Genomic DNA, 13,383 nt, shown 5'->3' on the forward strand with positions numbered 1-13,383 from the left:
CCAGGCCCCAATCTCAGGAACGGGCTCCCCGCCTAGAACCCTAGCTGCATGCCGGCTCATCCTCTGGACGCTGCAGGCCTCCTCCTCCCTTCCCCCTGAGGCACAGAAGGGGCCTGGAGCCCGACTTCGCACCCTGCCCCTGGGGAGCCACCCGCTTGCTCACTGCTTCTCTGGGTCCACCACCCAAAATCCAGCCTCCTACCCAAACGCAGGCATCCCCTGCCCTGAGGGTAGCAGCCATGAGAGGCGGATCCCTTCTCAGGCTGCCTGCCCCTCTCACCTGCCTCCCTCTCACCCGCCCCTCACCTGCCCCTCACACCTGCCCCCCTCACACCTGCCCCCGTCACACCTGCCCCTCTCACCTGCCCCTCTCACCTGCCTCCCTCTCACCCGCCCCTCACCTGCCCCTCACACCTGCCCCCCTCACACCTGCCCCCGTCACACCTGCCCCTCTCACCTGCCCCTCTCACCTGCCTCCCTCTCACCTGCCCGCCCCTCACACCTGCCCCTCTCACACCTGCCCCCCTCACACCTGCCCCCTTCTCACCTGCCCCCTCCCTCGCCTGCCCCCTCTCACCTGCCCCCTCCCTCACCTGCCCCCCTCTCACCCACCCCTCACACCTGCCCCTCTCACACCTGCCCCCCTCACACCTGCCCCCTTCTCACCTGCCCCCTCCCTCACCAACCTCCTCCCTCACCTGCCCCCTCTCACCTGCCTCCTCCCTCACCTGCCCCCTCTCACCTGCCTCCTCCCTCACCTGAACCTCTCACCTGCCCCCTCTCAACTGCCCCCTCCCTCACCTGCCCCCCTCTCACCTGCTCCTCTCACCTGCCCCTCTCACCTGCCCCCTCCCTCACCTGCCCCCCTCTCACCTGCTCCTCTCACCTGCCCCCTCTCACCTGCCCCCCTCTCACCGGCTCCTCTCACCTGCCCCCCTCTCACCGGCTCCTCTCACCTGCCCCCCTCTCACCTGCCCCCTCTCACCAGCCCCTCTCACCTGCCCCCTCTCACCTGCCCCCCTCTCACCGGCTCCTCTCACCTGCCCCCCTCTCACCGGCTCCTCTCACCTGCCCCCCTCTCACCGGCTCCTCTCACCTGCCCCCTCTCACCAGCCCCTCTCACGCGCCCCTCTCACCTGCCCCATCTCACCTGCCCCCTCTCACCTGCCCCTCTCACCTGCCCCCTCCCTCACCTGTCTCCTCTCACCTGCCCCTGTCTCACCTGCCCCCTCTCACCTGCCCCCTCCCTCACCTGCCCCCCTCACCTGCCCCCTCTCACCTGTCCCCTCTCACCTGCCCCCTCTCACCTGCCCCCTCTCACCTGCCCCCTCCCTCACCTGCCCCAGGACCGATGCACTTCTCCTTGCTGGGCCCTAAGGATCCGCTTCGCTCTCAGCCCCGGGGAAGGCGCTCCGTCGGGGGCAGGAGCAGGCTTCTGCTTTGGAAGGCCAGCCGAGAGCTGTGAACACCGTGGGTGAAGCCTCCGGAACTCCGTGGCCGGGGGCCACATGAAACCTCTCTCCAGGTCTCCGTCAGCTAATCAGACGCTTCTCTGCCTCAACAGGTAGCAGACACGCTCCATCTCTCAACATGACAGACCATCTGCACTGTGGGTCTGTCCCTCCGTCCGGCCTCTGTCTGTGCCTTCGCTGCTGGGGAGGAAAAGCCCTCTGCAGCTGTCGGGTTTACGGCTCTTCTCTGCTCTTTCCTCTCTCAATGTTCACCCACTCCTGTTCTCCCACGGATTCCCTCACCCCATGTTTGCAAGATGGGAGGAGGCAGCCCTCCCCTCCCCCTTCCCTGCCCACGGAGGGCAGCCCCGGGCTTCTGGCTACCAGCTGAGAGCTCGCCCAGCCTGGGCTTGAGGGGAAGCTGCCTCTGCAGCCTCCTCACTCTGCCTCCCGTCCTGATTCGCTGGCTAACTGTGATGTGTGAGTCCTGAGGTCGGCACCTGGGCAACAGCGGGTGCTGATGCTCATTCCACGTTCTGGCCGCCTGCCGTTCTGTCCGCTGTGCCTGCCCCTCTGCCCACCCTGGCTCCACCCTGACCCCCAGCTTTCTCTCTCCCTGGGTCCACCGCAGGCTCTCTGGGACTTTGGAAGACACCCACAGTGAAGGATAGAAGTACTTCAGATCCTTGGGCGCCTGGGCTCTCCTTTGAGTGGGAGGTGCAGGGCACAGTGACTGGGGTGGCCGGGAAGGGCTGGGACACTCCGGGGGTGCAGAGGTGCTCTGTGGCCTGGGCCACTTTCTGAGAGTCACTCTGAGATCAGTGATCCCGCAGGCTCCGTTCGACACATGGAGAACACGCACCCTTCACAGGTAACAAAAGACCGTCGAGGCCCCTGCCCTCGGCTGCTCCCAGCGTGGCCCCTGGTCTCAGATCTGAAAGGCCTGACTTGGCTCAACCCCAACCCATGAGATCTCTGACCTCAGTCTGGAAGGAGCGTCTGAGCTTCCAGAAGGGCAAAGTCCCCCCTCCTCAAATCCATGTCCTGCCTTAGGCTGGTAGGAGCGAGGGGAAGGGGTGACTGCCCCTCCAGGGGTCAGCCCCTGAGGCGGGCTGCCAGCTGGTCTGTGCGACCCGAGGAGGGTGTGTGTGAGGGCAGAGGCCCCGCGGTAACCCTCACCGTGGAGAAGCCCACATGGCCTGCCCTTCGCCCGTGCCGACAGAGGCTGGGAGAAGAGACTGCGCGGGCCCAGGCCACAGGCCGTCTGTTTGGAGAGGCCCTGAGCTGGGAGGTTCCGGGACTGGATGTGCTGTTCCTCCTCACAGAGCCTCGATGGCCCCTAGGCCCCCCAAAATCCACACTCAGCGAGTTCACCCCACCCACCTCTGGCTCTGCAGCGTCTGAGCTCACAGGAGCCAGTGGAAGGGGGGCTGTGGCCCTTACACCGAGCCCCTGGTCTCCCGGGACGCTTCCAGGCCCTCGGGCTCATCCTCTCCATCCTGCTCAGCCTCTGCCTCCCACTCTGCTGTAGCACAGCTTCCCGGCAGGGGGGTGCTGGGGAGGTGAGGGAAGAGCCGGCCTTCCTGCCTCATTTCTGTCAGCTCCTTGGCACAGCAGCTGGGCGTGTTGGTCTCATAGGTATCGTGGAAGGTGTTGTAGTCCACCTCGTAGAAGCCTTTTTCCAAGGTGAGGACCGGTGTGAACCGGTGGCCCCAGAGCACCTCTGTGTCCATGTAGGAGCTCCGCGCTTGGCAGGTCATGCCTGGAGGGGAGGGCACACACGTTAGAACTGGCCACAGCCTCCACCATCCAGCTGTCCGATCATCCACCCATCTGTCCATCCACCCATCCGTCACCCAGCCATTCACCCAACCCTCCGTCTATCCACCCATCTGTACATCCACCCATCTGTCCATCTACCCATTCATCACCCAGCCATTCACCCAACCCTCCATCCATCCACCCATCTGTCCATCTACCCATCCATCACCCAACCATTCACCCAACCCTCCGTCTGTCCACCCATCTGTCCATCTACCCATCCGTCACCCAGCCATTCACCCAACCCTCCGTCTATCCACCCATCTGTCCATCCACCCATCTGTCCATCTACCCATCCATCATCCAGCCATTCATCCAACCCTCCGTCCATCCACCCATCTGGTCACTCATCAAGCATTGCTGAGCATCTGCTTTGTGCTGAGCACGACGGGGATGGAAGCTAAGTAAGTCCTTGCCCTGATGGAGCTCGAGGTGTGGTGGAGGCAGGAGATAAGAAATTAAATGCAAGGTTCTGGCACAGGTCCCTAGAGACTGGAGTGGCGTGGCCAGAGCTAGGGACGTGGTTCCTGAGAGCAGCACTGAGGTCTGGAAGACCGAGGCAAGGAAAGAGGCAGGGAGGTTTGAACGCAGATGCATTCAGAGTGAGTGGACACAGACGCTGACAGGCTTTGAGAGCACCTGGGAATTGTTTTGGGTAGACACACCAGGCAGAGGACTCCTCTCTTCCTTTCTCTCTCTTTCACACACACACATGCACACACATACACACACACACAGAAACACGCACACACACAGAGACACACGCACACACAGACACACACATGCACACACACACACACATACAGACATACACATACACACACAGACACACAGACATACATGCACACACAGACACACACATAGACACACAGACACACACACAGACACACATGCACACACAGACACACACATAGACACACAGACACACACGCACACATGCACACACGCACACACGCGGCTTGGTTTCTTGATGTGAGCTCCAAAGCCTCCGCTCCCTGTCCACTCAGCCCTGGCATGCCTGTGTTATTTTTAGGTGTTGTTCTCTCTCGAGAGTGAGGGAAGCTTTGTTTAGGGAGCAGGGAGCCTGTGCTTAGGGTAGGAAGACAGCAGTTCTGATATTGAATCTTTTGGCCAAGGCAGGGGTGAGTACGGGCTGCTTGGGAGCTGAAGGAGAAGCCCGCTGCAGCCCTGGCCTTTCTCTGCAGAGGCCTCCTACAGACCCGGCCGGGTCAAAGGCTGCTTCCCAGCAGCCTGTGCTCCATGCTGGGCAACCTCAGTGCGCCCCACACACGGCAGGCTCGTGGCCTGCTCCCCACTCTGGGGATGGGGGGGCCAGGCCTTGCCATTTAGTCCTTACTTCTCATTGCCCAACCACCAGCATCAGCAGAGTCGTGGGCGCCCAAGCTGGGTACTGATCAGCCTACAAGCAGTCAGGTCAGACGTCTGCAGGTTCTGGGCCTCAGGAGGGACAGCAGGCAGGACCTTCACGGAGCTGTGGGCCCAGCCTCTGAGGCCCTGCCTGCTCTTCTGTGCCCCGTCCTGGGTGCAGATCCCATCTGTGCCCCTGGTGGTTCTCTTCCAACGCACTGGGAAGGGCAGAAGCCAGGCTCTAGGCTTTAGAAGCTATTTCATTTAATCACCCCTCAAAGCCCCTCTGAGATTATCATCCTCATTTTTCTGACGGCTCTCAGCGGCACGCTAGGGCAGAGCTGTGCTGGTCAGTCCTAGGCCTGGATTCCCAGCCACGCTGCGCTCGCAAGTGCGGCGACCAAACCCTTAAGGTCGCTGAGATCAGGACAGGTGTGGGTGGGTGGTTTCCTTCCTTCATCTCCGGAGTCCCCCTGCCGTCCCAAGGACAGCAGCAAGGGTGTCCCAGGTCACGGCGGGGAGAAGGTCCCAGGTAGGACAAGTCAACTGCAGGTGAAGGAAGCGAGCTTGGCGGGCTCACACCCGGTCCCTCCGCCTCAGGTGGTAGTGAGGGGGTGCTACGGCAATGCCTTCCCATTTGCCCCACGTGTCTGATCTGACCCCTCATCGGCGGCCTTGGACTTGTGCTCCTTCTCCAGAAACTCAGCCTGTGTTCTGCCCTTGAGCCCAGCACCAAGGGCAGTGTGACCTGTGAGCCACAGCCCTGCTGGAGGAGGATCCAGTCTCCCGACTGTCCTCAGCCCCAGGGGCTCCCGCGGCTGCCACCATATGCTGCCTGGCCAGGCTCCAGCCCAGCAGATGGCCAGGCAGCCTGGCTGCACCAGCCCCTGGAGCCTGTTCGCCTCCCCAGCTGGGGCCCACGGGCTCCGCCCGCGAGGGTCTGTGGCTGCCCCGTCTGACTCTCCCGCCCAGACCAGCTTTCTGAACCGTGCGGAAGGCCTGTCGGGCCACCTCTGTGACAGGCCCCCACTACTGTGGGAGACAAAGCTTTCGCTCTGTAAGGAAGGCCTGGGTATGACCACACTTCCTGTCTGCGCGAAGCTGCCCGCCGCAGACTACATCTGGAAAACGGGATTGAAGCCAGCCCTGCGATGTTGTTGCAAAAATTAGAAAAATGTTCTGTGAATGAGTTGTGTACAAGTGCTCAGTCTCTCCGGGAAAAAAGAGGAGGGGCAGGTGCAGGGGCTCCTCCCTCCGGAGGTCCAGCAGTGGCGGGCATGGGGACGGGCTCCTCAGGCCTGGGGGTCCTCACACAGAGGTCTGCACGACTGAGGAATGGTGGGCACTCTCGGCTGCCGGCTGCCTGTCAGAGGAGAGCTGAGCAGGGCGGTGCCAGGCTGGCTGTGCAGGGGGCACGGCTCGGGCATGCATGGATGTGGATGCGGTTCTCTGCACAGCAGTGTGCGCTGAGCCAGAGCTGGGTCCGCTACTGGAGGGGGGCGGGCAGAAGAGCCCCTCCCACAGGTCTGGGGCATATGTCTCCTTCAAAAAGAGGAGTCCGAGACTCTGGGGATCCTGGGGTTTGAGAGATGCCGCTCACTCTGCTCTCTGCATCCAGCAATTCACACGGGAAGACACCGTCAAGCCCTGCTGCTAGGAACCAGCTCCCCTTTGTTTGACCCCGCATTTCCCGGTTGTTTGACCACACAGCTCTCTTGGGGCAGACACCTGCCCCTGGACGGGCGGAGGCAGGCGCGTAGCGGGTTGGAAACGGCTTTGCTGTCCTGCCTCAGTGTGCGACCTGCTGCAGCGCTTCTCGGACAAGTCACGTGTCTCTCTGCGCCTCCGCTGCTTAACCACAGCAGGGAAGGGGCACTGCCCCACGGGGTGTGGGAGGGCATCACACACGGAGATCGTACGTGTTCAGGTTTGGAACCACGCCTGGAGGTTGGGAGGGTTCGAGGAGCCCCGTTGTCATGGCTCGACCTTGAGCCACGGTCCCGCTCAGGTCCCGCTGCAGGGCTGGGGTGGCTGACTGCCCTCTCGGGTCTCTGCCGAACTTCCTCCCTCTGGAGTCCCAGGGCCCAAGCTGCCGAAGTGTCTTACCTGTTGCCTCCACCATCCCTTCCAGAATGACCACGATTTCAAACTCCTCTTGATCCAGCTGGGCCCGAGACATCTCCCAGAAAGGGCTCCTCTCGTTGATCTCGTGGGAGATGATGAGCGGGGACACCAGGAAGAGGCGGTCGTCGCCCGTGTCGAAGCCCACGTTGATGTCGATCTGGTTCAGGGGGATGAACTCGCCCTCCTTGGTCTGCCGGGACTTGATGAGCTTGGCGCGGATGGAGGCCTCCACGATGTGCGAGTTCCGCAGGTCCCCCACGCGGAACATGAGGCAGAGGCGCTCGTCGCGCATGGAGATGACCGCGTGGTGGGAGAACATGAGGGTTTCCGCTCTCTTCTTGGGCTGGCTGATCTTGACAAACATGCAGCCCACCATGAAGGCATTGACGATGGAGCCCAGGATGGCCTGCACCATGAGGAGGACGATGCCCTCGGGACACCGCTCGGTGATCACCCGAAAGCCGTACCCGATGGTGGTTTCCGTCTCGATGGAGAACAGGAAGGCGGACACGAAGCCGCTGAGATTTTCCACGCAAGGCACCCACTCCTTGTCGCCCACGTGGTCCAGATCGCCGCGGGTGTAGGCGATGAGCCACCAGAGGAAGCCGAAGAAGAGCCACGTGGCGGTGTAGACCATGGTGAAGACCAGCAGGTTGAAGCGCCACTTGAGGTCCACCAGCGTGGTGAAGAGGTCGCTGAGGTAGCGGTAGGTCTCCTGCACGTTGCCGTGGTGGACGTTGCACTTGCCGCTCTTCTCCATGTAGCGCTGCCGGGGCTGCTTGCCTTCCGCCAGCAGGCGGGTGCGGTCCGTGGCCACCGGCGGGTAGTCGCGAGCCTGTTTGGGGACCTTCCTGGGGTCCCGGGGAGCGACCCCGATCTCCATGTTCTGGTTCATAGCATTCCTGGAATCACCGGCCATGGCGGGGACACCTGGGTTAAAGGAGACACCATCAGTGAAGGGGACTATTCTGACCCCAGAAACGCAAGACTTCTGGCCGCCTCCACTCTGCTCTCGAAGGCCCCTCCCAGGCAGTAGGCCCGACGGTGCCATTCCCCAGGGAAGGGACCAGGTTTCCTTCTATGACTGGCTTGTATCCTTGGTGACTAGTACAGAGTCTAGCATATAATAGAGGGACGATAGTTGCTTATTGAATGAATAAATGAACAGTTGTCAGGTGCAAACTATACATGAAGTGTTTATTTATTTTCTTTATTGATTTTAGAGAGAGAGGAAGGGAGAGGGAGAGAGAGATAGAAACATCCATGAGAGAGAACATCGACTGGCTGCCCCCTGCATGCCCCGCACTGGGGATCTGGCCCACAACCCGGGCATGTGCCCTGACTGCGAATCGAACTGGTGACTTTGGTGCATGGGTCAGTGCTCAACCACTGAGCCACACCGCTGGGCTATACATGAAGTGTTTAAAGGAGTTAAAGAAATCCGGAATAATTTTAAAAATAACAATTGCAACAATTTATTAAATTCCTACCATAGTCCATGCATTGCCCAGGGACTGTCAGTTGTACCCACCACAGCCCGCCGGAGGAGGTCTGTTGCCCTCCATCATGAGCGCTGTGTTGTGTGCTTAGCGTCGTGTTTATTTACGGCAGCCTCTTCCCCCATCAGGATGTCAGCTCCACAAGGGAACAATTTGGTGTCTGTCTTATTCCCAAGACCCAGATCGTAGCCTGGCATGTTCTATGTACTCAAAAGAGCTTACTGAATAAATGGATAAATGAATACGAAAACGCCCTGACGAGGTTAAGTGACACCTGGCCCACCAGACAGGTAAGTGGCAGAGCTGATGTTTGGACTCCTGCTCGACGGCTCAAACCCGCGCTCCCTCCTGTGTCTCCCTCCTTTTATCTGCAGTCCTGGTAGCAGACAGAACGGGAGAGGCCGCCTGTGTCTGAGTCACCACGTGGTCCCTGTCGCTGCCTGAGTGGGCCGTCTGTGGCCGTCTGAGCACTTACTAATACGACAAATCGCTGCATAGACCCACTGTTAAACATCTGGTACAGAAATTCCTCGCCCTCCAAGAAATGGAGGTGGGCAAGCTATTAACACCCCAAGATTTTCAAACGGCTATACATTTATACGTGGAATTTAAAAATAAAACCAAACTCACGGATACAGAGAGCAGATCGGTGGTTGCCAGAGGCGGGCGGGTGCAGTGGGGGAGGGAGTGAGCGAAATGGGTGAAGGGTTCAAAAGGCACAGGCCTCGGTTATAAGGAAGTCCCGAGGGTGTAATGCACAGCAGGTGACTCTAGTTAACAACACTGCACTGTATTCCTGAAAGTTGCTCACAGAGTAGATCTTAAGGTAGTTTTTCACAGAAGTTATCTCATGTCACCGGATATTTTTTCGTAATTGCGTGTGAAAGAGAAGAAATCTAAATAAACTTCAGTATACTTCATTCATACATAATGAATTTAAATGAAACTTTGTGCATATCTGCTCCATATTGTATTTTATACATTTTATATATTTTAGTAATTTTTTTTGATGTGGTATACTATATAGCAACCGCCTTTTGAAACACACACTTTACACGTTCCAGTTGGATTTTTTTTTTTTTTATACCAGTGACTATTTTTTCTAAAACGTGCTCTTTTAGTTGCCCCGAAAGCCTAAAAGGTGAATCCATGTCAGGAGCTCTTTTAGAAGGACCAGAAGTGTTAGGTTCTGAGCCGCACTCATCTGAACCAGCAGACACCCATTCCCTCGCTACTTCAAGGATATAAAACAGTGTGCTGCTTTTCAAACTTCGACCCTCAGGGCGAAGAGTCACAGATACAATAATCCTATATTACCCTGGGTTTCAAAAATTGAAATAGCTAATGCAAGTGCAAACACGGGTTACCTCATGAGGGGTCAGCAATGAATATTGTGGTAAGTTCTCATCACAAGAAAAATATTTATGCTGTGTGGGGAAGCGTGTTACCTAGACTTAAGGTGATCATTTTGTAATATATACATATTTCAAATTATTGTATGGTGTGCCTAAAACTAATAGAATGTTAGATGTCAGTTATATCTCAATAATAAATAGATCAATAAATAAAAGCTGTAAAATGTTTTTGGAGAAAACACTGCCCTTGAAAGAAACCCCCAGAAACCTGCACCCCGGGTCTGTTTTCCTAATATTCCGCTCGCACCTATTTAAGGTGCTTGGCGATGGGAAGGAAGCTAGGAGAGGACGCGGGGTCTCTGCAGCAGATCAGCGGTGACACTTCTGAGCTCCCATGGTGGCCTGGGGCTCACACTTAGCCTGATGAGTTGCTCCCTCCAGAAAGTCCTGAGCCTCTGATCCTGGGAGATGTCACCTTCGAGGATACTAGCACTTAGCCCTTCTTTATCTTTATGAACAAGCTTTTCTCGCCTTCCTGGAGACTGTGTCCTTGATAGAATAACCTGGATGAATGTTCTCTAAACCTCGAGCCAGGTGCCTTGCTGACTACACAGGGCCGCTCTTGGCCACGGTGGGAAGTCAGATGATGCGGGCAGACCCTTTCCTCTGCTGCCTGTGTGGTGGCAGCAATTTCAAGACGTCACATGGAGGGTCAGAGCAAGGGCTGTTTGTCTCAGACCTCCACTGCCATTTCCCACCTGCTCCCTGACAGGACACTTACAAGATAAATGAGCATGTGTTCCGCGCTGCTTTGCGGGATCCGAGCATGCTTTTGCTCTGCCCCTAGGTAAGAGACCTTTTACTGAAAACTTGTTGGGAGATGCCCAGAAACAGTGAGACATGCTTTGAATCCAAGGCCCTGTGTGCCCCTGGGGACCTCAGATGTTGGAACCCAGGTGAAGACGGAGGGGGTGCCACTGGGGATGCCCCACGCCCTTGCTGCTGCGCGGGGCAGCCGCGGTGCCCACAAGGAGAGTCCTTGGCTGGGTGCCTGGGGAAGCACGTTCTCCTGCTCAGCTCTTCCGGGAAAACAGCTGCCTGCTGATCTTCTGCACTGCTTCCTGCTTTATTTTTAAACACACTTTCATATATTCCGTGCTGTCCTGGAAACAGAAAGGGGTTTTCTAGGACACCTGAGCTCAGATGGGGAGACTTGCGTGCCCGGCAGACAGGAGCAAGGGGTTCACTCCAGTTTGGTCCTGGGATGCCTGCTCCCAGCCGGCCGGGATTGTCCGCAGAAGCAATTCCTCGCTCTACCCAGGCGAGGTCGGGAGGCGGGCTCAGCTTCCAACAGACTTGCTCTGTGACCCAAAGAAGTAGTCCCTCACTGTCTCCGCCTCAGTTTACTGCTATAGAACGCGAATATTACTTCCTGTCCAGCCCTGGGGGCCATTATGGGAACCCAGGGGAAAAATGTCTGAATACAAACATAAATATCAGTATACATGTAAATATATATCCATCAACTCTCCTTGAATTGAAATTTAATACAATATTCCATTAACCCCATTTAAAAAGGAAGAAATAGCTGAAGCATCTAAGTATGGAAAGCACCCCCCACCACATGGGCGATTTGCAGGGTAATCATAGAGGTCAAGGCTTGGAGGCTCCACCACCCAGATTTCTCCGGGGAAAGAGTGGGTGAAACCCCCATTTTAGGAACCTTAGTCTCCAGTGCAGTGGGCCCATCAAGTCAAAAGAATATTCAGGGACAGTGGAGATCCTGGTGAGATTTTCAAGAGCCAGTCTATTAAAATATGCATCAATTCAGCAAGTGTTAGGTGAGCAACTACTATGGTCCACCTCCTGTGCTAGGAGCTGGAGATGCAGCAGTGGATAAGATACATGCAGACCCAGCTCTGCCTCCTTGAACCCAGGCCCTGCGCAGGCGGCCTGTGAAGGGAGAAGCAGGGAGAAGGCTCTGGCCCGGCTGGCTGAGTGCCGCGGCAGGTCCCTGCAGGGCCAGGGCGAGGCACCGACTCCAGCAAATCCTGTCCGATGCCCTCCTCGTGTCGCTGAGCGGGAAGCCGTGCCGAGACACGGTCAGAGCTCTCGGGAAGGGCAGCGCTTCGAGTCCAACAAAGTGGTTTAATCTCTTTGATATAAAAACACAAGTGGAGAAGGAATAAAGAGGCAAAATCAAAGGAAGTTGGGTTTTAAATGATACATTCATGAATGTCACAGCTATTTAAATGGACGTACGTGTTAAGAATCCCAACCCCTTCCCTCCCGGGCGAGGAGAACTCTACGTCCTGTGCGCTAGAAAGTCAAGAGTCATGAACGCAGCGGCTTGATAGGAACTGCTCTTGGGTGTCTGCAGGATTCCCGAGAAGAGCACTGGGCTGGGAGTCTGGTCTCAGACTCAGTTTCCCGTAGCAGACATCCTTAACAATCTTCTTTCTTTCTTTTTAGAAAACTAGAATTTACCGGCTGCAGCACAAACACAGTCAGGACAGTGACGTGAGGAAGGGCGTGGAGGAGGCAGGAGGGCCCGGCCGGGCTGCTCTGGCTCACTGCGGGTCAGAGAGGAGGGCTTGGAGGCAGGCTCCGGGGTTTGCCGGGGACAAGCCGCCACTGCCCACTGCTGTCTGTCTCATATGTGCCGGGCCAGAGTCTGCCTTCCCTGAGGTCTGGGCTACGGGACGAGGTTGGAGGGAGAGTAATGGAGAAGGTACACTCACGGCTCATACCGAGAATTTGTATACTGTTCTGTATGAATCTAGATCGTTGTCCTGGTTGTTAAGACATGAAAATACTCCAAGCAGGCTGGCAAATAGGTTGCCCCAATGCCCTCAGAGACCCTCCAGGTTGGCAGGAAGTATGAAAGGTGTTATTACAAAGTAAACTGACGAACAAAATAGAACCAGAGGCATCGGTACATTGGAGCAGACTGACGGCTGTCCGAGGGGAGGGGGCAGGGAGGCTGGATGAAAGAAGGTGAAGGGATTAGCAAGGAACAGGCATGCATAACCCATGGGCACAGACAGCAGTGTGGTGATGGCCCGGGGAAGGGGGAGGGGCCGAGGATCTGGGCGGAGAGGGACAAAGGCAGGGAATGGGGACATCTGCAATAATGTCAGCAATAAAAATAAAGTTAAAAGTGTTATCAATGGAGTATGTCCTAGAAATAGAAAGGCTGAATTCTAAGATGCTCAGAAGACCCCCGCCTTTGTCCCCCAGTGACATTCGCTCTGTAAATTCCTCCAGACTTGGGGACAGGACACTCACTTTGCATGATTAAATTATGCTGTGGTACGGGCGCCTTTAAAAAACCGCTTCTGGGGGACCCTGGCGTAATCAGAGAGGCCCTCAAAGGGAAGGGTTCCTGAAGCGGAGATTAGAGCATGTGGGGAACTAGATGGGAGGAAAATTCTTTTTTTCTGGTGTTTGAGATGGAGCAGAGGTGGAGCGAGAAATATGGGTGACCTCTAGGAGCTCGGGGCAGCCCCTACCTGGCAGCCGCGAGGATGGGGCCCTCAGTCCCCCAAATCACAAAGAGCTTAGAGTCCAGAGGAGGCGGCGGCTCGCTGACACCTGGACTTCTGCCTTGTGACATCCAGGGAGAGAACGCCGTTCTGTGGGGACTGGACTTCCGACCTACAGGACCGGGCGCTGTTTTAGCCACTCTGTCGGGGGCCATTTGTGACGAAAGAAATGAAACACTACTTAGGTGCAGAAGGGAGAATCGGGCAATAGTCAGACAGG

General features: G+C 57.0%; 1 protein-coding gene across 1 annotated transcript; it reads right to left on the minus strand.

Annotated features, from left to right (window-relative positions):
• Positions 1–2,858: 2,858 nt before the first annotated feature.
• Positions 2,859–7,746, minus strand: KCNJ5 (potassium inwardly rectifying channel subfamily J member 5). Its single transcript, XM_036276957.1, has 2 exons — positions 6,747–7,746; positions 2,859–3,213 (listed from the first exon to the last, which is right to left on the minus strand). Exons 1-2 carry the CDS (start codon positions 7,681–7,683, stop codon positions 2,891–2,893), a joined length of 1,260 nt encoding a protein of 419 aa, XP_036132850.1. The 5' UTR covers positions 7,684–7,746; the 3' UTR covers positions 2,859–2,890.
• Between the last annotated feature and the right edge of the window lie 5,637 nt (positions 7,747–13,383).

The sequence above is a fragment of the Molossus molossus genome, unplaced genomic scaffold (assembly GCF_014108415.1).
Source record: "Molossus molossus isolate mMolMol1 unplaced genomic scaffold, mMolMol1.p scaffold_m16_p_22, whole genome shotgun sequence".
Taxonomy (NCBI): domain Eukaryota; kingdom Metazoa; phylum Chordata; class Mammalia; order Chiroptera; family Molossidae; genus Molossus; species Molossus molossus.